The 27,748-nt window shown below is 39.4% G+C and overlaps 2 protein-coding genes across 5 annotated transcripts in view; one reads left to right on the plus strand and one right to left on the minus strand.

Moving 5' to 3' along the window:
* Positions 1–201: 201 nt before the first annotated feature.
* Positions 202–7,394, plus strand: slc16a3a (solute carrier family 16 member 3a). Of its 3 annotated transcripts, none has more exons than XM_056240649.1 (5): positions 202–360; positions 4,036–4,272; positions 4,624–4,767; positions 4,844–5,632; positions 6,480–7,394. In XM_056240649.1, the coding sequence occupies exons 2-5, from the start codon at positions 4,050–4,052 to the stop codon at positions 6,830–6,832; spliced, it is 1,509 nt and encodes a 502-aa protein (XP_056096624.1). In that variant the 5' UTR covers positions 202–360; positions 4,036–4,049; the 3' UTR covers positions 6,833–7,394. The 3 variants fall into 3 exon arrangements, with proteins under 3 accessions (XP_056096624.1, XP_056096625.1, XP_056096627.1); XM_056240650.1 differs by lacking the exon at positions 202–360 and adding an exon at positions 813–1,030; XM_056240652.1 differs by lacking the exon at positions 202–360 and adding an exon at positions 3,873–3,946.
* Positions 7,395–9,410: 2,016 nt separating this feature from the next.
* The window catches only part of csnk1da (casein kinase 1, delta a), a 59,306-nt gene continuing 40,968 nt past the window's right edge, over positions 9,411–27,748 (minus strand). Inside the window, exons 8-10 of one of the 2 annotated variants that reach the window (XM_056240627.1) lie at positions 18,085–18,197; positions 15,921–15,989; positions 9,411–11,526 (exon numbers count right to left, since the gene is read on the minus strand). In XM_056240627.1, the coding sequence (XP_056096602.1) occupies positions 15,957–15,989; positions 18,085–18,197 (146 nt within the window). In that variant the 3' untranslated portion in view covers positions 9,411–11,526; positions 15,921–15,956. The remainder of the gene's footprint in view (positions 11,527–15,920; positions 15,990–18,084; positions 18,198–27,748) is intronic. The other variant, XM_056240625.1, reaches the window with a different exon arrangement.

Here is a 27,748-nt window from a genome sequence, read left to right on the forward strand (position 1 = left end):
AGGCTATGCATTTTTTTCAGATATAATTTTTGAGATAACAAAGTGAATATTTCAGATTTAAATTTGGTTTACACTCATAGGACTATTTCCTGTTCTGCAACTTTAATATTTTATAACTTACGGAAACTTAGATATGACCAGGTTATTTTTACACAGTTGCACAAGACGCAGAAAGAAATGCTTACATCACACGCAAGATTAGGTGAACATGACAACAGCAGACTCTAGGACCCAGTCCACAGAACACCGGATAGTCGCGTTTCTCTTTTTTATTTACGTCTATGTTGTCGTACGTTCTGCTAGAAGCGTGTTCCGGTGATCAGAACTGAAATCTGAAGGTGGAAGAGAATCATTTGTTTAGTAAGTACCATTTACATTTAGTTTATATCATCCAGGAAACATAAATGGCAATTAAAGGATTTGGATAAACATGTTTTAGTGCTTAAGGCTGTTTATTAGCCTCTCCAGATAAAGATAAATATTTGCACAGATCTTGTAGGACCTCGTTGAAATGTTAATTTGATGTAGGCTAATGAAGCGGAGCTGATGTGCTAAGAAATTTTAATCTGCATATATGTAGGCTATATTGATTATTAAAAAATCGACATATTGCACATAAAGCCTCATTTCATAATAAGGCTATTGTGTATATATAGATATCATGCATGATAAATTATGTACTGAGTATTTATGAACTTAAATATCCTTGCATCTCATTATAAATGTGGACTGCGCATGAGCCTGTCCCGCATCCATGCAGCATCCCTTGATATATTCCCCAAATAGCCTACAAACGTAACAGGTGACTAGGAGATATTACGTAGCTAAGAATTACGGAACACTCTGACGCTGTGAAAAGGCATCCAATGTTTAAAACAAAGAATAGTGTTATACTAGCTGATCTGAATAAAAGATTAAGTTATTAGAGGCTTGTTTTACAGAAATGCGTCGGACCGCGTAAAAGTGCCGCTATTGCGCATCTGACATTGTACGTGATGAGGAAGGGCATTTAAGGTTCCATTTTAACCAGGTGAGTTCAGACGTAGACAGGCAGTTCATTTGAGCCGAATCAAGGAATATTCTGAACGATCAGCAGATGTGCTGGCTTGTGCGTTTCCTCAAATTTACCATTTCCTTACAAAATGTAGGCTACCATGGCAATAGCTTTCATTACCAAATAGGCTACTAGTTAGGTTATTATTACTGGTCAACAATAAAGTGTGTGGCAATATAGTAGCTATTAGTCATCACTGTAAAAAATAAATAAATAAAAAGACACACAAAATGATACGCTACATAGGCTACATTTTAAATATACAAAGAAGCTCAGAGATTTATCACTCATCAAAATAATAAAAACGAGATAACCTAAAAATGTCATAAAAAGTCATAATAACATTTTCTCTAATTAATTTTTCAGTTGTAGCGGCTCTTGGTCATAAATTTGGGTAGGGCAGATTCTGAGTCTTCTGAGCACTAGTTTATGACAAACATTTAGTAAGCTTTATATTCTAATCAATCGCTGAACACATCAGACACACCTTTGGCAGAATTCTATTGTCCTTGCGTTATTCAGCCTGAGGGTGGCGCTCCAATGATGATTGACAGACGCATAGAATGTCATATTACGGCCAATTCACACCGCAGACAACGGTGACAAAACAGTTGGATTTAGAATGATGAAAAATAACTGTTCACACTGCCCCAACAGACACCAACAAACACTGATTGATCATTTTTTGTATTATGCTTCAAAAACACCAACAAACAAGGTACCTACATAATCAAATCTCTGAATATAACCGCAATTGTTCACACTGATTGAACATGGTCAGCAGGGGCAGCGCCAGATAATTTTTAACGCAGATGCTGAGGAGGTGCTAGATCATTGACAGGGGGAGCTGCGCAATTATATATATATGCAATTTTATATATATATATATATATATATATATATATATATATATATATATATATATATATATATGTATATATATAGCCTATTATATATATATATATATATATATATATATATATATAGCCTATAGTTTTAATTTTATTAAATTGAACAAGCACAACATTCATCATTCAATCAAATATTCTTAAAGATTTATTATTAATAATGTTATTTCGACATAATATGTGTGCATGCAACAAGCAAGATGTGCATTTGTAAATCCGGTGACAAGAGTGCATTGATTTTTATCAATAAACTACTGTTTTCTCTGTCAGTGTCGGCTGCAAAGATGAAGTTGACGATCGCCATCTCCGTAGTGAACGTGCGCCTAAAGAGAGAAATGCACACAATGGATTACAAAATTTAGAGAGTAGCCTATTTCTTTTTGTTTTTAATTGTTTCGTTTGAAGGCACTTCAAGCTTTCTATAGATATATTTCTCATGTCTGTGAGGCATACGCTAAGTTTCGGTTAATTTATGATAAGGTGCGCTCCAGTTCAGTGCAATCCAAGTGACCGCGCCGGCATCATGATTATATTGTCTGCTATATTTGCTTATTATTTATTAAATCCAGGCAAATTTTTTTGATGAAAAAATTATTAAAATTAAGATACAATTTATACAACACGAAATTAACTTTAAAGAAAGGCTTTCTACAAAACAAAACTTACTGAAGTGGTCAAAATCATATCTGACCCACTCCATGTCTCACGATATATTGCGCATCCTATCTTACTCATGCTGTTCACTTTTCATAATCAACATAGATGGGGAAAAAAATAACATAATATGGTTAAAGGGATACTCCACCCAAAAATGAAAATTCTGTTATCATTTACTCACCCTCAAGTTGTTGCAAACCTGTATGAGTTTCTTTCTTCTGCTGAACACAAAGGAAGATATTTTGTAACAACTTGAGGGTGAGTAAATGATGACAGAATTTTCATTTGTGGGTGGAGTATCCCTTTAACAAATATGAAACTAAATGCGCTTATTTAATGGCTACAACACATATAGGCCTACAGACTCTCTATTTGTACAAATTGCTGCACATTCATTTAATTCAGAATTTTGCACACATAAGTTGAAAGGCATTTGTTTGTGCATAGCAAAACATATCTGCAACATTTATCAAGTTCACGGATAATTGTGCATGCATTTATTATGCTAAATTTATTATGATACTAAAATCATAATAAAGTAGGGTATATTATACAAAAAATCAGATGAGCCCAGAATATGAAAGCAACGTGTTTAATTACACGTTAAGAATTTTCCTCCCATAGAAAACCATTATAAGAACGCTTAACGGGTTAGTTCACCCCAAAATGAAAATTCTGTCAGTAATTACTCACCCTCATGTTGTTCCAACCCCGTAAGACTTTTGTTCATCTTCGGAACACATATTAAGATATTTTTGATTAAATCTGAGAGTGGTCTCTGTCCTTCATAGGCTGCTAGGTAATTGCATCTGCTGGCCCAGAAAAGTTAATAAAGACATTGTTAAAATAGTCCAAGTGACTACAGTGGCTCAATCTTAAGTTTATCAAGCGACGAGAAGTCTAATCAATGGGATTTATGTTAACAATAATATAGTCATGTATTTGACAGTAAGAGAATGGAATGTGTTCCAATATGCTGAGCTGAGCCTCTCGTTTTGACATTGGAGAAAATATGGGATGAGCTGAGACTTCTTGTTCCACTTAATAGGTTGGGGCCTAAACAGACTGGAGTCATAGCCAAAAATGGTAAAAAGTTGATAAACAATAGTGGCATGTTTGAAATGTATTGGCCACGCCTTAAGGGAGAGCATATGGAAAACTGTATATAAGAGTTTGCAAAGACAGACTCTATAGTTGCTCTGCAGACTTTATATCTCTGATGTCTTCTGGCATTAAAACCCAAGACTTCGAGAGTGATTCTTCACAGAGGCAGCAGAAGACACGACACAACTCGTCTACTTTGTCATTTGACTGAATGGGATTTCTGGTAAAGGGTCCTGAAGGCATTATTTTTGACTTGCATACTACAACTTATTCCCCTAATAACATGTGTGTGGTTGTCTGATCTTTTCACAGAGCAGTAGAGCATCATGGGTGGAGTGGCACTGGATGACGGAGGAAGTAGAGTGAAGGCCCCTGATGGTGGCTGGGGTTGGGCTGTGCTTTTTGGTTGCTTCATCATCACAGGTTTCTCCTACGCCTTTCCAAAGGCCGTCAGTGTCTTCTTCAAGGAGCTGATTCGAGAGTTTGGGGTGGGCTACAGTGACACAGCCTGGATCTCCTCCATCCTATTGGCTATGCTTTATGGCACTGGTATGTTCTTCACCACCAATCAAACAAAGTCTTAAAGGTATAGTTGACCCAAAAATGAAAATCCTGTCATTATTATGTAATTTCAAACTTGTATGACTTTCTTCATGGGAACAGAATGTCTGAACTGTTTTTGTCCATGCATGTAATGAAAGGCAAATGCGTATAAAACAAGACTGGATCCCATTGACTTTCGCTGTATGGACAAAAAACACATTTCTTCAAAATATCTTCCTTTTGTGTTCCATGTTTGGAACAGCATCTTTATTTTTGGGTGAACTACCCCATTCATGTCTTGTAAATAACTTCAAACCAGATTCAGACAGTTCAGATGTACATAATTACTCTTCGCAGGGCCTTTATGCAGCATTTTAGTGAATCGATTTGGGTGTCGTCCAGTGATGTTGGTGGGCGGCCTCTTTGCATCCTTGGGAATGATCTTGGCATCATTTGCCACGAGCATCATTCACATTTACTTGTGTATAGGAGTCATTACAGGTACTTCATTTACTCCTTTATTGAGTGACTGATGTCTATCCAGTGACATGTAAACATTTCTATTCTCTGATTCCAGGTCTTGGACTGGCTCTGAACTTTCAGCCATCACTCATTATGCTGAATCGATATTTCAGTGAGAAGCGTCCGCTGGCTAACGGCCTGGCAGCGGCTGGGAGTCCGGTGGCTCTGTGTTGTCTGTCCCCTCTGGGGCAGGTCCTTCAGTATGAATATGGCTGGAGAGGGGGCTTCCTCATCTTGGGAGGGATACTGCTGAACTGCTGTGCTTGTGGGGCTTTAATGAGGCCTTTGCTCCCACCAAAGATGTCAGAGACCCCTGGATTTGAAAACACACCGGATGATGGCGACAAGAAACCAAAACCCAAACCCAAGATGCTGGACTTCAGTGTTTTCAGAGACCGGGGCTTTGTCATTTACACCGTCGCTGCCTCCATTATGGTGCTTGGTTTGTTTGTGCCTCCAGTGTTTGTGGTGAGCTATGCCAAAGAGCTGGGAAACGAGGACACGAAATCCGCCCTCCTGCTTACCATTCTGGGTTTCGTTGACATTTTTGCACGGCCCACGTGTGGCATCATCGCAGGACTCTCGTGGGTTCGTCCTCGCTGCGTCTACCTATTCAGTTTTGCTGTCTTATTCAATGGCATCACAGATCTGGTGGGCTCCTTGTCTAAAGACTACTCCTCTCTGGTGGTGTTCTGCATCTTTTTCGGCATCTCTTATGGCATGGTTGGTGCTTTGCAGTTTGAGGTCCTCATGGCTGTTGTGGGTACAGAGAAGTTCTCAAGCGCCATTGGTTTAGTTCTCCTGTTTGAAGCCATTGCTGTGCTGGTCGGACCTCCATCTGCTGGTAAGTGTTGAAATTTCATTTTAAACTAAAAATGGCTGATACTGTAGGTTAGCTTCCTCTTACTTTATATGTGAATTTAGTTTTCGAAAAGCTAAAAACAGGAAGGAGCATTATATGGCCGTGGTACAAAAATGCATAATACACAATGCACATGTTCTGCTGCAAGTGTTATTTATGTAAATTATATATATGTATTAGGGCTGTCAAATGATTAATCACGATTAATCACATTCAAAATAAAAGTTTTTTTTTACATAATATATGTGGGTGCACTGTGTATAATTATTTTGTATATATATAAATACACACACATGCATGTATATTTAAGAAAAAAATATAATTTATATATAAAATATTTATATTTATATATAATATAAATTATATATAAATCTATATACAGTATATACATGAAAATATTTCTTAAATATATACAAGCATGTGTGTGTATTTATATATATAATTATACACAATGCACCCACATATATTATGTAAAAAAAACTTTTATTTTGGATGTGATTAATCACGATTAATCATTTGACAGCCCTAATATGTATATAAAAGATATTTAAGAAAATTATATTTCACAATATCACTGTTTTTACTGTATTTCTTATCGTATATATCTTATATAAATTATTTATACAACATCATTTCTAATTTTTTATGTGGACTAAAGGTTTTGTGCACTAAATCAGCCTTAACAAAAGCAGACTGACAACTCACCAACTAGTCAGTTATGTTATGCATGTCATGTCTTGCACATCCCTAATCATTAAACCTTGGTACACTTTACTGTAATCTATTGAGTCTTTGAATGCCGTTGAAACCTTGTTCTCACTTTGTCAAGGGCGCCTTTTGGACTTCACTAAGAATTACATGTATGTCTTCCTGCTGGCTGGGATTGAGGTTGTGTTGTCAGCTTTAGTGCTGGCCATATGCAACTTCCTGTTCATAAAGAAGAAGCCCGAGGCACCTGAGGCTGCAGTGGAGGCTGGAGAGACAGTCAAGGCAAAGAATCACTCCTGTACGCCACCCATAGAGGAGCCACACAAGACCAGTGGAAACTCAGAAAAGCCAAAGAACTCGGGTGATCTGAGACCTGAGAGTGTAGTGGAGGATTCAACAGAAGTGGAAACATTTCTTAAAGTTAAAGATGGGCAGAAGATGAACGTCGCCTGTAGTCCAGAATCTGACCTCTGAAGGACATCAAAGCTTTGACCTTTTCTGCTTACGAAAAGGTTGTAAAGACACAAACAAGAGGAGATTGAGAGTTGCAGTGTTAATGTGTGTCACTGTGTGTAGTCTGATGTGATATCCTGATGTGTGTGCTGTTTACTGACAGATGAATATTTAATCAATAATAGAGGCCTACACTGCACTCATGCTGTTCAAAATATCGCATTTGCACTGCCACACAGAGATCTGGACAAGCCACTCTCTGTACGTCTGTAGCTCAAAACCACAGACATTTCTTTGACTTACACCTACGTTGACTAGGTTAAAGGTGCTGTAAGCGATTTTCTTATGGAATGGTTTGGAGAAAATTATTTTATCTACTGAAATGACTACTGAGATATCACACCGATCTCCGTGACAGACATAAACAGTAAAAGAAAAATTGTCTCCGGTCAGAAGCTTTTTTTAGCCAATCGGAATACATTTGAAAGCGCTTTCTGCCGGTCAATCAGTCCATATATGACAAACCGGACACTGAGAGTGTGATAGATTAACTTGGAAGAGCAGCTTTCATGAGTTTGGAGGGGTGCAACAGTTTTGGTTTACACAGCTGAAAGTTCTAGAAGAACAAAAAGCGAAAGGAACAGTAAATGAGTCAAGCTTTTAATTGCCCCTTTTAAATATAAGCAATACTTGAATATTGCTTGGTCACCATGGTTACACCAAAACTGCAGGGTTTGAGAAAGAGGAGGCGTGTTGCAAGGGACAAGAGGTAGGGAAATTTTGAAAAAAAAATTGTTTGATTATGATGCCAGATTAGTTAAATAATGATGTGCACGGATAAACCATTTATAATAAATACTGCAACATTCCATTAAAAAAGGACATGGTGACTTAAATATCATTACAGCGCCTTTGACTAAGAAAACATCACAAAACTCAAGTAGACTGCTATCACAGGAACAGAAAGTCTGATCATACTTATTGATATCAGGAGAGACATCCGATATCTGAAGTTTCCACTTCTCACACAAAATGCACCTTCTGTTTACGCGCTTTTGTAATAGTATGTCCCTATCTCTAAACGATTATACTTTGGGACCCCATGCAATATGTGAAATGCTTTGTTTTTGTGCGTTGTGAGCAATGCGGTCCACTGGCTTAAGTAGACATCTGAAAATGCCATGATTTCCTGCATAAAGATCAGTACTGTTATATTCTTTTAGTATTATTAGAACATTCCTGATAGAAAGCTATTGTAATCTTGCTGGATTGGCACCTGCCACTTACTGCCACGCTTCACCTTATAGGTCTCAATGTCAAAGGACAGAATCAGGTCCGCTGGATAGCTTATGTTAGTTCAATATAATTGTATTAGTTTGTATTGTTAATTCCTTTTCTGACACCGTACTTTTAACTTGTCACTGCTATGCTGAGATTGTCAGCGTAGTGAAGTAGAGAGCAGGAATCTCTGCATTTATGACTTCGTTTGAAGAGTCCTTTAGCAATATTTGCATTTACCTGTTTTTTCTCCTACTCTGAATGTAACAAACCTGAGCTGTTCAATAGTTTAATCTCAACAAATTATTTTATTTTTAATATTCACCAAAAATGCACCTAAAATGAATGAAAACCTGAAAGAAAAGTACTCTCAATTGATATCGTGGTGAAATTGTTTCTTTTATTTTTAGAAAATGATGACAGAAAAGCATGCAGTGTGTCCCATTGTTTTGTTGTAATAGAAATTAGGTTTGACAGCACTGCCTAGTGGCATTCGTTCTAATTTTATACCAGCATCAGATCCACTACTGGTTAAACTACTTACCAGATTGAATATTTGTAATTAAAAAAATAATAATACATCTTCAGTGCAGCTATGAGAAATTTAGACTCAGTAACCCCAGAATCTGCCAAACTGCCCTTCCACGGTGCCTATCTGAGTCAGGCTGGGAAATATTTTGTATTTTATTTGATTTTTTCATTAGTTTTAATTTAAGAATGACTGCATTATTTGATAATGAGCTCTCCTCTGTGTGCCGAAAACATAAAACCAAATCTGCTCAATAAATGTTGAATACATGTCGCAATTGTCTTTTCAAATATTTCTCCACGGGCAAACTGAGGCATGTATATACTGTACAAATGACATTTGGTATACCGCTTAACCATTTCATAGTGACAATAGTCATACTCACCCTCATGTCCTTCTGAACTCATAAGGCTTTCGTTCATCATCGAAATACGTTGATCTTTTTAATAAAGCCTAAGGGATTTCTGTTCCGCCATTAAAGTCTATCTATACCACCAAAACTTTGTATACGTCAACTTCTGAAGCTCTATGTGCGCTGATCAATCGATCACGTCTCTTCAGAAGACTTGGATTAAACCGCTCGAATCATAAGGTCCACTTGTGAGATCTCTTTATTAACTTTTTGAAGTATTAAAGTTTGTGTTACACACTCAATTTCCCAGGTTTTATTATAGATATCTTAATTTATGTTTCAAAGACGAACAAAAGTCTCACGGGTTGGGAACGACATGAGGGGTGGGAAGGGAACATTTTAATTTTTAAGAGGTGGAGAGAAAGAAAAACGAATACAACTTACAAGTACTTAATTTATTTACACATTTTAAAATACACAAATACAGTGGCAATACAAATGAGGAAAAAAAATCTTCCAGGGAAGGAAGATTTCTATAATTCCACCTGATACAGCACAGTGTGATGCAGAAGGACTGGCCAAGCAGTCGTGTGTAGAAGAATGAACCAGAAAAATGAAATGGAGAAATCCATAATAGCTCGGTCCCGACAAAGTGTACTTGTGCCTACATTTAAACACCACCAGTACTGGAGCGGCTGTTTCTGTGAGACCACCAGTGGAGAGAAAATTACTAACTTATCAAATCTAGAACGGAACAAAGTCCCTCTCACCTCTCTAAGCACTAGCCTTTTCCCCAAACACACGATACACACACACACAGACAGTGGCTATGAAAAAAATGGTACTTTGCCATCACTAGAAACATCCTATATACATGACACCAGAATTTTCAGAGTTTCACCACTAGACCCCCCACCCCATGACTACAGAAAAAGCCTACGCTCTACTATGCTGAATGATATGGACAGGCAAGCTCACCTTCCATGTCCTCTGTGACTTATAGCACCAGTAAGTCAAGGGACCACACTTCTGAAACAAGGGAAAAGTAGTACTAAAAGCATTGGTAATACTCAGTAAATAAAGTTGAAGGAAAAACAAAAACCTGCATCTCAATTTTTAAAAGTTTCAGTCAAAAGAAAATCAAAAAGAAACCAGGCATGGCTTAAATAATGGCTGGTGTTCTCTCATCGAGACAAGCTGGCATTCCAAACCCAAACACAAATGTGAAAAGAAAAAAAAGTGCCAGTTTGTTTCAACATATTCCCAAACCTGTCAGAATACCAGGAGTTTTTTCCAAGTTTATACCCTCTGGTCAAAAAAACGAAGCCCTTTTCTCATTATTAGACTTCCTAATCTGCTATAAATGTATTTTCGTGACGCTGTCCAACAATCTTGTCCCAACCACGTGTGCCTGTGTTACTGTAAAAGCACTAAGCTAAGTTCAGGGGGTAAAAAAAGAAACAAACAGCAACATTAATAACATCAACAACTCTACAATACAGGCATTTCACAGCTTTCGAGAAACAAAAGAAAAGCTTAAGGGAATGCAATAAAAAAACAAACTAAAAAAAAACAATGACCAAACCTAGAGTTGATAAAGAGGGCCAGGTTGCTTGGTGCAAAGAAAATAAAAAATAATCTAAAAAGCTGTAACGGTATAAAGGTGGTACTGTGGGAACAACTATTCGAACCATTGCTGTATGATTCTCCACCTGGCCTTCCGTATAATAAACTACAAAAAGACATAAAAGTGACTGTCTTCATCCTGCCACATTAACGAACAGGCTTTCAAACAATTCTATTCAATTCTGCATGATTCATTAAGCTTAACGCTGTTAAACGAACAAAAAGATAAGATTCATCTGCAAAAGACTGTAGCCAGTGTGAAATCAATTGAATCTCTGTTGTACATAAACAAAAAGACAAAAATAAAATGTTACGTTAAGAAAAAAAAAAGTCAATGGCTATCAGTACAGCTGCATTCCAAGCTGTGTAAAAGTATTTTTTGCAACAGGAGAGGGTGAGTCACACTATCAGAGCCATTATACATGGTTTTAGCCAAGACGCTCTGCTTTGCAAAGAGGCCTCTGGACGGCAGGAGGACGGCCCTCTCCTCCTGGTGTGTGTCAGAGGGCCAAAGGCAGCGATGACCGAGAATCACGCCCCCCGCCCCGCCCCTCCCACCTTGCCAGCGATTGTCTGGCAGAAAGTGATGTTAACAAGCACAACTGATGTGTCTTTTTGGAGTTAGAGTAGGTGTGGATGTGAGGAAATGTTTGTGTGGTGTATGTGACAAAAGAAGAAAAGAAAACCAAAAACTGTCCATCTCTCTCAAGTTTTGCGTGACTCTCAAGTGTGTTTAATTGCATTAAGAGGGAGGAGGAAATTAAGTCTCTGTTTCGATTTGATTTGCTGAGGTTGATTTCACATGGTTAGAGGCTGCTGGAGAAGCCCTAGTGCAGATCAGGGCTGTGGTTGGTCTGCTCTTGAGGCGTGTGGAGGGTCTCATCGAGGTACGCCAGACTGCAGGCCGCTTGGGGTGACGCGAGAAAGAGCCTGGGGTGGAGAGGAGAGACCGACACATTAGTTTAGAAGCGCCACATGATACAAAAGCAAACTGCTGCTGAGAATATCTCAGTAGCTTCCTGAGACATTTTTTTTAACAGCCCAATTAAAAATTTTAGGCTGTTCACACAGTCAGTGTTTGGGAGTGACAACTGTTTTTGGCGTGACGTCAAAAGGACATGACGTCTTCATGGGCGTCACCAAATCCCTTCTGTAACTCTTGCATAATGCCTGTAACCACAGCAACAGATAATAATAGTAAATAAAGAAATTGAACTTGAATCAGATACACTACTGTTCAAACGTGGTGCTCAAGAAACATTATCATCAATGTTTAAAGTAGTTGTGCGGCATAATGTTTTTGTGCAAACTGATAGTTTTTTCAGTATTCTTCGATAAACAGCATTTATTTGAAATATAATTTTTTGGGAACAATTTAAATTCCTTTACTGTCACTTTTGATCAATTTTCCTTGAGTCCTGCTGAATAAAATGTTGAAATTTCTTTCAAAAAAAGAAAAGAAAAAAAGGCAGTGTACTTCAAGTCAATAATGTGACATTAGCTGTCAACTGTGGTTCTGTTCATACAGCATATATCAACTTAAAATGCTCTATAAATTTGGTTGTGCCTTACAAATATTTCAGATTGTCCATATTTAATATAGTATTTGGTTATAGAATATAAAATTCACTTTCTTTCATTACAAGCTGTGCATGAATGAATCATATTTAACACTCCGAACAGGACTGACAACTATATCATTCTGCTGTGTGAACATAGTATTAGCCATTGTTCCCCTATTCCCATGAGTCATCTCAGTCTATGTCATGGGAATGTGTAGGATAACCACGACTTAAAATCATGGCTCCGAGACCCCCGTTTACAATCTGGTATAAAGATCAGCATCGTGCACAACCTCAAAGGACCGCCTATTCACATGTCAATCAAACACAGCACTAAAACAAAAGTTTAAAATTTTGCTGATTATATATATGACTTATAAGCAAAAATAAAAGTGCACTTAAAACATGCACAAGACTTTTATTTTTTCTCGGGTCAGCAGAGATAGATTTCACTTAATACCAGGTGTAAACAGTCTATTCAGTGCTCAGAATCACCATTTTCAAATTCATGATGTCATGCTTTCAGCTTCATCATGAATTTTGGCTTTGTGCCCTTGGGATGAAAGGTTGTAATCAGATTTGTTTGCCAACACTAAGCCTGGGTCAATTTAACTTCTCAAAAATATACAGTTCTTACTAGTGATGCACCAAAATGAATTTTACGAAAATTTGGCCAAAAACTGACACCGAAATTAATCAATCATATGTATTTAATAAATCAACACTGGATACAGCAATCTGTCACTCAACATTAAAGAGCGCCAAAACGACATTTCTTTGAATTTTGATATAAAATTGACCATTTAAAAGATCTGACTTTGTTTCATATCAGAAGTAACAAAGCTTATTGCAATTAATGGATGGTAGGCGTGCTACGATTAGGCTAATTTAGGCTGGTTTAGTGTTTATGCATCAACTAAAAAAAAATAGCATGACTGAAACGTCTCGGTTCATGAAAATGACGATCGATTAAAAACGAGAAATCAATATAGTCAACCCCAGCCCAAGATAACATGTTTTCCTATTGTAGCTTATCCATGTTGTGTGCACAAGATAATTTAATCATTGTTTTGTTCAACGATTTCGGCCTTCCAAAAAGGTAAATTCATTTTCAGTCAAAACCGTTTGGGATGGCTGAAATTTTGGTGCATCACTAGTTCTTAACAGGGGTTTAACTGTCCTAGTCCTAAATATTTTAGGTGGTCCTGGGACCATCCTCTGAGCTCCCCCATGGCCTGCCCCAGCAGAGGGCATATGGCAGGAGTGGGGGGAACAAGGTTTATAACACCAAACACAAAGGAGGGGAAAAACAATACACTGTATTGTTGATTTCCACTGGAGAACACAAATGGCGGGCAATTTCACGAATGGGGGAGGGGCGACATCTAATTGTGTCTGGCATCTTCAGATGCATAAAATCTGAGGTGATTAATTAGGTGGATACATTTTTCATGATCCTCCGTCAAAGGCATGGCAGTGCAGGGGCCACACCAGGACTCTGGGGCCAATCATGTGATGGTTGCTCTCAAAAGGGCGGGGGTGAATCGGTCTCTGACGTTACAGAGGGAACAAAAGAGCTGAAGAGGTGAGCCGTTCAGCAAATCTGAGACTACAAGTAAACATTTCTTTCAGGGCACAAACAATAAATTAAGTGGTGGCAGTTTTCTGTAAACTGAGGTCATGAGCAGCAGTTTTACACTTTTTTACAAACAATTGAAAGCAAAAAGGCTTGTAAGTGTAAAGCTGCATTGATATGTGGGCACAGGACCACAGTCCGGATGGTCACACTGCATGCCAGAGACAAGCACTCGGGGTTAAAAGAGTGAGACAGAGAGAGGCATCCACACTCAGGCAACTAGAGGTTACTGACACATCACCGAGTTGAGTGTAGAAACACACAGTCACAGGCAGAGAGCGCTGCACAGCACACAATCAAGAGCGCTCTGCTGCACGGCATTTGTGCTTCAGCGACTGATTTTTGATAAGCTCTCCAAACACCAGATTAAAATAATCAATTATTGGGTTTTCTAAATACATCTGAGTACATGGTGATCATGTGCAGGCTGCTAGCAGTTGTTCAGGACAGTGGGGACTTATGGGCTGGTGGGCATACCTGCATATGGGAACTTAGTACTTTTTTAGCTCTTAACTCTTGATCTGATCAAATTTGAGCACGTATGAAGATATCTCGGCCAGACATTTACCTGACTAAAAGCAAAGGGAGGATAATAGTGCAATTGCATACTCGAACCCATCAACAGTTGCAATTATTATGTTTTGAGCAGTTTTTTCTAGCAGGGAAATATTTCTGGAGCATCTGAGACTGATGCTTCAGCACATTTTTTGTAAAAAAAAAGAGAAAAACAAAAGCAACAGCCCAACAGTTCAGTTCAGTTAAAAATGGCTCGGAGGAACACAGTACTGTCCATCTGTGAGTAACGCATCACATCATCTGGTGTTATGAATTACTTTCTCTGCAAGGATTAAAAATACCATTCGAGTCATTAGACTGGGCGTGAGGTCATAAACTGCTAACCGGGATGAAGCCGGAATCAAGTACGCAAGCATCCCAGCTATGAATACTGGTGGTTTCGGTGTAGAACAGTGATCGCCCAATTTTTCAATGGCCCTGGTCCCAGAAGCATTTTTCCCATTCATTTTCCCTATAGTCATTTCAAATTCCTCAATTGCGAGTCTAAGCTGCAAACCAAACCAATCAGAAGAACCAGGTCTGTCACGATACAAGATTTTTTACTACACTTTTATCGTGGCCAAAATAAATCACAATCACGATTTTATGGTGATAGCTATACAAATAATAATAATAATAATAATAATATCCGTCAAAGTCATCTTTAACTATTTTGTTTTCTATTTTTTGGCCAATGAATCACACTCAAAATACGTGTAAGGAGGTGGAGAGAGAGTTTGTAATGCAAAATGAAGGAACAATATAAAACTATTGAGACATTAAGAATAAAAACAATATTTGGTGAAAGCAAAAAACCCAAAATCCTAAATAATATTCTGTTTGAATAGAAGTCTATGAAGCCTCAGTTATCCCGAAGAAAGCTTTTTCTGTGGGGGGTGGGAAGGTGTAGGGGGGGCTTGGGTCCTATCAGGTACAGTACATAGCAAATTGTATGTACTGTGTACGGGACGGGGGTTTTGGTGGTGTAAATATTTATTTTGAAGCAATATTTTCAGATTTTACATACTTAAATCTTCGTATTTGTGATATTTACCCCAGAGAGTGATTTATTTTTATAAAGATAATTTTTATTATCGTATTAAAAGTATGCATCATCTTTCATGTCAAATTCTTACATTTGATCAATAAAATCAGAAAGTGACCGCCTGGGTGCTGGTCTTCAACATTGTTTGCACAACATTCTTTTGATAATATTCACAAGAGGATCTCAGAGCTGATGGTAGATTTATGTTTCTCTATTGAGAAAATCAACAGGGATTTTACTTCTGGTGCCCGAATGTGGTGCATTTTTGAATAACACCATGTTGTTTTTCAATGAAACACTTAAACAGCATTTGCTAAAGATCTGCCTGCTTCATCTGACTTACATTTGGGAATGAAGTAGTGAATTCTCTCTTCATTGTGTGTGAGTGATGTGCTGCATAACAGCCGTACAGCAGTGATGTGGGACAGGGAGCATATTACTCAATGCAGGGAAGTGGAGGTAGTCCAGGTTAAAATAAATAAATAAATAAAAATAGAAAAAGGCATTGTACCCAACTGTCACTCACCCAATGCTGCCTCTCATACCAGAACATGGCGAGCATCTACTTGCCATGGTGATCATAGGGAATGCTATTCTGAAGTGGGTGGGTGGGTGGGTGGAGGGGGGAAACATATTTATTTGTGAAGAAAATAAACAACGTGGTAAAAAAACGCAAAAATGCATTAACATAGCAAATATTCCAAATATACCAGAGACTCTATAGACAGAATTATGACTCTGAGCAGCATGTCAAGAATGTGTGACAAGTTTTAAAAACAACTCTATGCAAATAAGACCTGAAATATGTGGCAGTGGTTGGTTACACAATACAGGGCTCAACAACAAGGATGGCCCAAAGGCCCGGGGCCAGTGCTTGAGTTTCAACTATCCTTGCAATTATAAGTTATGTACGTCAGTATTGATGCTTTGCAAATGTAACATTTTGGCGTTTCGTGATGTTTTGAACAATGTTGTTTTGCAAATTTAACTGATGTAAATATGTCAGCAACGCAACATTTTTAACTGGCAAATTTTTCAAACTGGCAAATTTTTCACTGGATTCCATAATTTTCCAGCAAAAACACTTTTTTTTTTTTTACATATATAGCTGGAAAAAAAACTTATAACAAATACTTTTTTTTTTTAAATACTTTTTTCCTAACAATCATTAAAAAAAAATATAAACTATAATAATAATAATAATATTAAGGCGAGACACTACAGGTGAATAGGGTAATTATTTTAACTAGCAGATATCACCATGAAACTTTCCCAGTTGATAAGATGAGAAAAAAATTACAAGTTTTCTGTAATTTAATGTTTAAATATGCAAATTAGGCATTATCTAATTAAATATGTGCTAATTTGCATATATAAAAAAATGAAATCTGAGTATTGGATAAAGCCAAGTTCAAAATTATTTTTTCATTGTGTTCACATATTAGATGGGGAAAAAATTACAGAGAGATTTATGGATATTAATGTAAATCAGAATATACTGTCAATAGCCTTAAAATATATTTTTGCCATGTTTTTTGGAATAAAATGTTATCTAAATCAGGCTAGGAATAATATATTTACAAATTCCTCTGTAAGTGTCTTCATAATATAACTAGGTACAAGACTGGAAAGTGCTACTGAAGTGGAGATTTCAGACTTGGTGTATGAGAGAAAAGTCATTTTGAGAAAACAGGGTTTAAAGATTTAGCATCAGCCAATGAGATAGCGCATTTGCACCCTTTTACTTTCACGATTGGTTGCTGATAAAAAGGAAATGACCATATTTGGATCTGACAGCATTGTACAGGAGAGAGAGAGCTTTCTAACGGTGTGTGTGATGACAGGGTGCAGACAGCGATCGCGGAGCAGCGGGATGATTTATATCGCCAACTTTTGATGAATTTATGAGAAATCTACGGACGCAAACAGACAAAGTGTCGTAAAATAAAGACCTAAATGTGTATTTTGGACTTTTTCACGACAGGTCTGAAAGACGACATGTTATTGAAGACAAATATCCCAAAATCTCAAAATTGACCAGTGAAAAAAAAAAAAACTGTTTTTGCCTGCCGTGTCTCGCCTTAACTAGAAGAAAAAAATCGTATTGTTGAGCCCAGCAATATAAATACACATATATTTCATAATAAAAACAACGTATACAAATAATAATATTTAATATAGCCTAATAAAATTTAGTAGAAAGGGAATGAAGATGAATTTCTATTTCCTTAATCTTTAAATCCTACCAAGTTATTTATCAAGGTAAATTACAGAGTATTTTACTTTTTTGTAGATGTCTTCTACATCCATTCACATAACTGTCTATTTCACTGTTGAACGCAAATTTCTAGATAAGCTATACAGCATATATAGCCCCAAAACACCTCTCAGTACTTTCATAATAGAGCGCTAACAGCACTGTAAACCATGACACCAGCTCCATTTCACACAAGGCCACAGCAGTCGCAAGCTCCATCTGAGCACTCTTTCATGGCTATCAGTCTCTATCACTATCCCCTTTGCCTCTTTGCTAGAAAACAATTGAGGAGAAGTTTGTTTATCTCTTCTATCCAAAGCGAAGAAATAAAGACAGGGCCATTTAAGAGCAGCAGAGCTGGGGCCAAAGACAGACACTGCTGCCAAACACACAGGCAATGGTGGGCGAGTATTTCATGTCATAAAGTTGGTACCTGTGATGTGGACATGCGCGAGGTGTCCTGTCGGCCAGTTAGATCAGAGGAGGAAATGTTGACAGGGGCTCCACGGTGCAATCTCATACTGACCTTCCTCTCTCGCTCCATTCCTGGCAAAAAGAGAAAAGGAGGAAGATGTGTCATCAAAAGCATAGAAAAAATTAAATAAAAAAACACATTGGGTCATGTTCACCAAAACAAAAAGCCTTCTGTTTTCCAATGTCTGAACCACAAAGGAATTACACCAAACTAGAAAAACAGCACTGTGCTGATCTTACGGCTCCACTGAGAATAAGCCTTATTTGAATTTAAGAAACTGAAGTTTACAAGGACTCTGGTAAAGGTGGCGTATGTTGGGTTTATGAGTTTTTGCACCAAATTCCTTGAAGCTCTGCTAATTGAGACCATACACTTAACCCTCTAGGCACCACGGTCGAGTTTACTCGACAAGATGCGGCACTGAATAAAACGTCTGATTCTGTCAAATAGGGTGTCAAATTTCGTTCGACCTTCCCTCCACTAGTAAGTAAAATTCATTTTTATAGCACATTTAAACACAGCTTGCACTGACCAAAGTGCTGTACATAGTGCAATAGCCAGAAAATAATAAAAATAAAATAAATACAATTATAATTACAGACATAGCACAGTAAGACAATTAAAACGCAGGTAAGGCCAATGTAAATAAGTGAGTTTTGAGTCTGGTTTTGAAAATTGTGATAGACGAAGCATTTCTGATGTCAGGTGGCAGTTGGTTGATGGCACTAGATGGCAGACATGTCATACTTCATCCCCGACTCAAAAAAGTGTCATGCTTCTGTACAAAATCTTCGAGCTAGAGCGCATTGAATCAGTGCGAACAAAAGCGGAGCTAGTGTGCGAGTGAGCCATTTTATCAGAGCCTCTCCGCAATTGCGGCGACAGTATTGTGGTGGAGACTTTGTCTAATGCTACTGGGTATGTTAGACGAGGTCGAAGTATTCATAGGACAGTTAGGGGGAAACGTGGAGGCAGGGTGGGGAGTCGCAATGGGAATGACAGTAGTCCGAGCTGTGCACACTCGGCGCGCGAGGCAGATCTGGCCGCGCTGCTCATCATCTCACTCATGATCTGTGCCTTGCCGTGGCGAGTGAGCTTTTGAACTAAACAGGTCTTGTCTACTTGTGTTTGTGTGTCATATATGAATAATATATATGTGCCCCATACATGGAATCAGAGTGCCTACTGTATGTAGTAAATGTAAAATCTCTACAGCAAAAGGCCAACCGCAACATGCATTCGGTTTGTTTCTACCATTTATTAGTAATGATTTACACAGTTTGTTTACCACTTACTATTTACCTGAGCATTCAGTATTGTGCAATATAGCATACAGAAGGTGAGGGACATTCTGGGGGGGAAAGAAGTGCTGCATTTTGTCATTTAAACGTGACTTTTCATGAAAATTCTATAATCCAAGATTGCCGCCACCATATGACGTCATAATATGTTAATTAGATGGGAAAATGTAATCCCTACATAAACTTTGGGTCATCCTAAATATTTCTCTAATTTACAGAAAGTCTCTATCTTTTATCACTTTTAAGATATAGCCTTTTGAAATTTAAGATGTCAAAATCGGACGTTTTAGGAAAAAACCTCTGGCGCCTAAAGGGTTAAAGGCTGCTAACTAATGCTAACAAGACCAGTGCAGGGTCACTGTTTAACTGTCTTGTAGGGAGAAATGTCTGTGTGTGTACCTCCACACTTTGATAAAGCAAACACTTTTCAATTTAAGTAATGTTTAGCAAACATCCTGCTGAGTGTAGTAGCTTGCAACCCTTTAACCACTTCCTTTCAGCTAAGATGACATCAAATGAGAGGGAAAAAAAAAGCTGATAAATACAAAGCCTTGGGTTCCCTTTCGAGTCAGTCTCTCGACACTGTGTCACCGTTATGTGGCGCTGCAGGGTTATCCCTCCTTCTTCGAATCTACTGAAGCCTTATGAAATCTTGCAGGCGAGAATACGCCCACCAATGGCGTTCACTATCGGGCGGCGCTGAGTGCCATTTTTGCCTGCCTCAGAATCTTTTCCTTCAGCTACAGGAAGCCAGCTTGCTGTTGACGTACGCGCTCCTCAGGGTCGGAGCCCAAAAGGATTGCCGTTCTCCTGTAGTGTACCGGCGAGTATGAAATATTTTCTTCAAGATGCCTCCTGGACCGCGGCACTTCAGCTTGGACGATGCCCTTAAAGGATTAGTTCACCTCAAAATGAAAATTTCCTGATAATTTACACACCCCAATGCCATCCAAGATGTTCATGTCTTTCTTTCTTCAGTGAAAAAGAAATTAAGTTTTTTGACGAAAACATTTCAGGATTTTTCTCTACACAGATGACTTCAACGGTAACCAAATTGTTGAAGTCCAAATCAATGCCGTTTCAAAGGGCTTTGAAGAGCTTCAAAGGGCTCTGCACAATCCCAGCTGAGGAATAGGGTCTTATCTAGTGAAACGATTGGTCATTTTCTAAAAAAAAAAATGTTTAACCACAATTGTTCGTCTTGTGCTGGTCTGCGACGCGCCAGGCATTACGTAATCACGTTGGAAAGGTCACGCTGAACGTAGGCAGAAGATGAACAATTGTGGTTAAAAATTATCTAAATTGTATTTATTTTTTTAAAATGACCGATCGTTTCGCTAGATAAGACCCTAATAGGCTTTATGCACAGCTTCACTACTTCCTGAACTTTAGCCAGCTCCTTTGTTTCCTGTCTGCCATTATTGGACAAACTGATTAATCCAGGTGTGCCTGATTATTGTTACTGAGGCCAGGCACACCTGGATTAATCAGTTTGTCCAATAATGGCAGACAGGAAACAAAGGAGCTGGCTAAAGTTCAGGAAGTAGTGCAGCTGTGCATAAAGCCAATTCCTCAGCTGGGATCGTGCAGAGCCCTTTGAAGCTCTTCAAAGCCCTTTGAAACTGCATTGATTTGGACTTCAACAATTTGGTTACCGTTGAAGTCCATTGTGTGGAGAAAAATCCTGAAATGTTTTCCTAAAAAAACTTAATTTCTTTTCCACTGAAGAAAGAAAGACATCTTGGATGGCATTGGGGTGAGTAAATTATCAGGAAATTTTCATTTTGAGGTGAACTAATACTTTAAGGAGCGAGTCCGTCTGAACAAATGACAGGAAACCTTCAGGACAATACTGTGTTGCTAGCCCTGCCTTAGAGCAGCACTGAGCCGTGGTCTATACCTGCAATGGCCTGCCAGTTTCATGCTTTCCCCTCCGCCCATGACGCAGAGCAGCATCACAGAAAGAATCCGGCTTATTATGCTCTCCCCCCGTGGTAGAGCTACGAGCCGAGCACGGAGAATGCAGCTAGTGTCCTCATGTCGGCACAGGTCCCACATGGCACTTCATGTATGCATCTTTCACACGATAAGCAGCCCCTCGCCTCAGAGGCTACGGTGTACAGAAAAGCACTCACACAACATAAAAAGCCCCCTGTCTCAGTGCAGCGGCCTGTCGTGTATGGAAGACAAATTCCCATCACTCTCACGATAAACAGCCCTTGTCTCAGTGCAGCGGTCTGTCGTGCAAGGAGTGAAATATTCCCAGCACTCTCACGATAAACAGCCCCGTCTCAGTGCAGTGGTCGGTCGGTGTAAGGAGGACGAAATTCCCGCCACTCACGCAAGATGCATACCCTCCGGTCTCAGTTCAGTGGTCAGTCGCGGACAAACAGACCAGCTCTTCGTGTGCTGCCTATAATGGCTGATTGTACTGAGGGATGTGCAAGTTCAATGTGCCGCCATGAATCACGTCTCAAGTGCTTTCGGTGAGTAATTAACTTTACTTATCTCCTAGTCTTGCTATTGACTATGACGTGGGCTCAAAGGTGTCACCGCTACGGCCGCTGACGCTGTGCTCATGTACACACTGATATGTGATTATGCTGTTATGTTGCCCTGTATCCTTAAGTGCAACCGGCTATTCTGATCTGGCTACGTATATTCACAGTTGTCGTCGCTATGGCCGCTGACGCTGTGCTCATGTACATACTAATATGTGATTATGCTGTTATGTTGCCTAGTATCCTTCGGTGCAACCGGCTATTCTGATCTAACTGCGTATATTCACAGTTGTTGTCGCTACAGCTGCTGACAATGTGCTCATTTACATACTGATTTGTGATTATGCTGTTGTGTTGCCCAGTATCCTTCGGTGCAACTGGCTATTCTGATCTAACCGCGCTTGCTCACAGTTGTTGTCGCTACAGCTACTAATTCGGGTGTACTTGAGCTGAGCAGCTCATTGGTCTGGCCCTTCCTATCAGCTGTGAGCACTCCTAGAGGAACGACGCTATTGGATGTGGTTCTACTCTGTGATTTGTGTATCCTTAGCCCGGTACCTTCGGCCAGACCTTCACCTCTCACAAGGCAGGATTTTCTGTTCCCGAAGGATCAAGCTGACGTGATACTGAAGTGACCGTTCTCAAAGGGAACGGTCTAGTTACTGTCGTAACTGTTTCCTTGAGAAACGGCGTGACCACCATTATCGCTTCTATGATAAGCGCTCTGGTTGTGCTGCTGCATTGTGAGGAGGTGTGTGCGTATGCTATGCTACGCTACTTACGCTGGTGCTACAAAAAATTCTCACCTTCTATGTTTAACACTGGCTGGCTGTTGTTTTTCATAAGGTGTAGTGTCGCTTACACTAGCCACTGTACTGCCCTACAAAGGCAAAAGACCTTAACTCACCAGAGTGTGAAACTGAGAAAAATGACTTTAAAGTTTTTTTGTTGTCCAGCCAATTGTATGATAGGTAGGACAATGAAAATTTGCCAAGTAGTTGTCATAATGAATATATTTATCTACATTAAAAAATATTTAGCTCAAACTTGACCTTTGACCCCTATTCGGAAGTTACTGTATTCTGCCTTTGCATTATCTGCAAAACAATGATGGGTCATACAAAGGCAAAATACCTGAACTTCTAATTTATTGACCATTTTGCCTTTTATCACTCTATACAAACATTTCTATGATAACAACGATAGCCTTAAAATAACATTTAGTAAGTTCTGTCTAGTAAGGGTTAATATTACATCAATAGTTACAAAATATTACAAAATAAAAAAATTATGAGAAAGACCTTAACTCGCTAGAGTTTGGAACTGAGAAAAATGACTTTAAAGATTTTCAGTTGTCCCTCCAAATTAATTTTAGGTAGGACACTGTAAATCTGGCAATTAGATGTTTTAGTAATAAAAATTATCTACATAAAAAATCTTGAGCTCAAACTTGACTTTTGACCACTATTTTAAAGTTACTGTACACTCTGCCTTTGCATTGTCAGCAAAAAGTGAGAAGTTATGCCAAGGCAAAAGGCAGTAACTTCCACATTATCAATATTTGGTTGCTGATCACCATTAACAAAATCATTATAGTAACACCTGTATAAAATCTAGTGATCATGGCATTTATTTTGTATGATTTACACTTATAGACATCTACTTATTACTACCCTGTGCTTTGGTTGCATTCTGGTGGCATTATTAATACATGAGATATGGCAAAATACCTCCATAGCGGTAAGATCTTCAATTGGTACCGAGTGGCATAAGACTTGATAAACGCGCGTTCAAAATGATCACGATAAAACAGGTCCTCGCGCACATTCGACCCGGGGACTCGTTTATAGTATATTCGTGTTCGAAGGTGTCATGCTCCTCGTACGTTCACGAAAAGTACGAAGTATGAACGCAGTGCTTTCCATCTTGAGACTCGGTGGGGAGCGCGCTCTGGACTACCTAGACGACTAATGCATTTATAGCACAACCTTCTGTGTTCTGCGTCTTTTCAGTAGCGGTGGTTTCAGCTGTCTGCCCTATTATTGTGCAGTGCACTTCGCTCGTCCCGCGGATTTATTCCGGACAGTGTGATTGTAGGTACAACCCGCTTGTAACAGCTTGTCTGATGTTGTATGCACCGACAATTCTTGCTGCATTATGTTGTATGCACCAATATACCGTTGTTGCTTCATTATTATCACTCTGTGATATATTAGTCGCGCGTCGGCTCGACCGTGTTCAGGGCGGAGCTGAAGGCGCCGGCGAAGTTTTGGCACTCTGCCAGCTAGATGCATGATTGTTTCAACCCGATCTGGGTGAGGCGGGGATTTAGTTCTTTGTTGTATTCACCTGCTACGGCGTGTGTAACATTTTTTTCTGTCAACTCTGCATATATCATTCGCGATGGATAGCCTATCGCACGTTTTTCATATGGAGCGGGTTCAGACCATACTAAATGTTCTGACCGCATTTGTGCTGGACAAAGATCTGAGGACATCAGAAGTTACAGGGACTGATGGCAGCTGTACAAAGTACACCGGCTACATCGTAATTTCGGAGATTTTAATGGAGAGCAAAACAAAGGCAGAACACCGTACAATCTGAAAGGTAGCATATTTGATAGAACGCCAGCACCGTAACTTCATATTGACGCGCGGCTAAACAAAGGCAGAGTACCGTAACTCAAAATGAGCGTTCCAAAACAAAGCCAAAGAGCGGTAACTGGTGTTACGGTGTTCTGCCTTGGTTTCTCACGGGCTTTTGGAAGTTACTGTTAAGACAACCCATTATTTTCTCGAAAAAACGACGGAATTGACTCAAGATACTTATCCACATGATAAAGGGGGTCTTGAATGTGCCAAAAATATAAAAAAACTAATTTTCGACCAAACACGAAGTTACGGTCTTTTGCCTTTGCACGGCAGTGTACACCCTGGCGCTGACACCGGCCATAGCCCTCATGATGCACTTACTATACAGCTGTTCCTAACACTTTGTCTCTCTCCGCTCGCTCCACGCAACTGTTATCTAGCCATGCCTCAGCCCCTTGCATAGAGCCAGAGCAGCTATAAATCCAGAGAACGTTGTGGCCGTAAGGCCACCTTTTGTATTTTGCCTTGAGCAATTACTGTTCTGTTGTACTGTAAGACAGATTCTACATCAGAGAGAATTCCCCCTTTTTGCACCGCATGTTCTGGCTGTGCAGAGGAAGACGGCTGAGTAACCACTGGAGTGTCTGTAAAGCCTTGTTTATACTCGACGCGTCCGCACGAGCGCGAAGGTGTGCGCGGCAAAAATGACGTAATTGCGGTGTGGGCGGTCGTGCGCAAGACCCCATTTCGCCTGGCGGTGTGCACGGCACTTTTTGCAACATCGCGCGCGACGCCATATCCGAAGATGAACGACTTCGAGCCGAATCTGGCCGAGCATGTATGTCTCACCGCACCGGCACCCAGTTTGTGCGTCTTAAATTAGTTTCTTACATTTACAAAATGAGCCTATAGCAAACATAAGCCATTTTAATAAAAATAAAGTTCCATGTTTTATAAAATGTCCATTAAACTTAATTCAATGTTTAGTGAAATAAGAAAATATTTAAAAGATCGTTAATTGAGTTGTATAGCCTACATCCTACATACGTTTTTATATCCACATATTTTGTTCTAATGTCACAATAATAATCTCAGGGTTTACTGGATTTTACAAGATTCTTTTTGTAGTGTTATTGGTGGTGATGTACTAAAATAAACATTTGTAAAATAAACTTTCTTATTCTCACGTTGATTTCCTGATGGTTAAGAGGACAATCACTTCAGTCGCCCCCTGTCGTTTCACAGAATAGCACAACGGCGAGAGCGTCGAGTATAAACGCCTTGTCCGTTTGGAGAGGTAGGGCTGTCAAAATTGCTCAAAAATGACGTTCGAATATTCCCTCTAAAAAAACCCCATATATTCGAACTATTCGAATATCTGGTTGCGCATTTTGTCAATGACGCGCATTACGTCAATAACAGGACAAATTAATACAAAGAGACACAACTACTTGTATAGGTAGTTTATTTAAGTTTAAACATATTTGACAACGTATTAACTAACACAAAACCAAGTAAATCAACTAATGGCCAAGACCGCAGACCTTACTCTCGCTCGCACTCGCAGGCACTCTTTCTCTCTCTCTCTCGCCCTCACGCTCTCTGCGCATAACGGTTTAAATGAACAACAATAAACAAATGTTGAGTGCTGATCAAGAGTTTTGTGCAAGCAATTTAAGGTCGCGACTCTTTTCCTAAATATAGCAGGCTTCATTCGGTGATTGAAACAAATATTATTAACATTAATTGAAGTTTTACAGTATATAGAACCGACATTGAACGCTCCGAGCGAGCTGTGCTGTGGTAAACTGCTGCTAGCCTGCTAGTACTATGGCTATTTCGAGGGCGTCTGGCCACGCCCCCATTGGCGGGCTCTGACGTGTCTGATGTAATGCTAGCTCATTGGCGCACACGTTGGAGGCGCCCGTGCCATTGGATGTGCAGTTGACGCAGCACAGCCAATGAGTGAGCCAGACACTCACTGTGCTATCCGTCTGTGCAGCTGGAAAATGCGTTTTACATTTTAAGCTTCAGAATTTCGCCACTCGCAAAGCAGACAGCCGCGCCTCTGCTACCGCGGGCGTGTTTTTCCACATGATTCGAATATTAATTTTCACCTTCGAATTTCTGTTTTTTAAAACTATTAGAATATATATTCGAATTTAGAATATTCGTTGACAGCCCTAGCGCGAGTGCGGACGCGTCGAGTATAAACAAGGCTTAAGGCTTCGTGGCCACGCCCCTCTCCGGCACGCGTTTCAACTAGGCCGTTTAGACCAATGTGCAGTCCACTGCTTGCTAGGGATGGGAACCGAGAACCGGTTCTTCTTCAGAACCGGTGCCCAGTGAACCAATTCCTTGGAACCGTTAACATGCCTCCTTAACGATTCCGCTTATCGGTTTCGCTCGTTGCAAATGTGTCATGACGTCACACACGCGCTGCGTTGTTTTGGTTCAGAACGCAGCAAACATGGCATCGAGGCAGAAGCGCTCTACAGTTTGGTTATATTTCATATTTCACACACACACACACACACAAACTCACACAAACACACACACGAACTCGCGCAAATACTCAATGAGCAACGTCACCCGAATCCGCAGCCAAAAACAAATCATCCACCCGCCCTAATAATGTTCTCTGATTTAAGTATCCGCACCCGATGGTCAAATTACAATTATGCTGTGTTGTTACGCGTGATTATAAATGGATGATTGTCACCTTCAACAGCGGACTCGGTGACATTTGATGCGCGCATCTCTAGGTTAACATTATACACTGATGAATGAGCGCTGCTTTTAAATGAACATTTCTTTAAAACAAAATTGATTTGACAGAATTTAATTTTCTTAATGGCATAAACAGACTTTAGTCCCATGAAACTTAAAGGCCATGTTGCAGGTTAACCACCACTGTCGATTAATGGGTACATAAATCACTCAGGATATGTATATCCTTTTTAAAATGTCTCAAAAATGGTCTTAAAGACCAGTTTTTTTACGTTTTTGGTATTAACGTTTTTTTTTACGCGATTCGGCGATGACGTCACGTTGGGGAGAAGTGGAGGAAAGGCAGCCTCAGCCTAGTATCAGAGCCCGTATTAGACATTCTCAGCCTAGTATTAGAACTATGGCGACTGACTGGGATGAGGAAGAGTTGAAGTGTCCTGGTGAGTTGCTATCATTTAGCACCGCAGCAATGAGCACTGGAGCTAGTCTACGAGCAGCA

The sequence above is a fragment of the Rhinichthys klamathensis genome, unplaced genomic scaffold, assembly GCF_029890125.1.
Source record: "Rhinichthys klamathensis goyatoka isolate OS25496 unplaced genomic scaffold, OSU_Roscu_1.1 h1tg000605l_1, whole genome shotgun sequence".
NCBI classification, from domain to species: domain Eukaryota; kingdom Metazoa; phylum Chordata; class Actinopteri; order Cypriniformes; family Leuciscidae; genus Rhinichthys; species Rhinichthys klamathensis.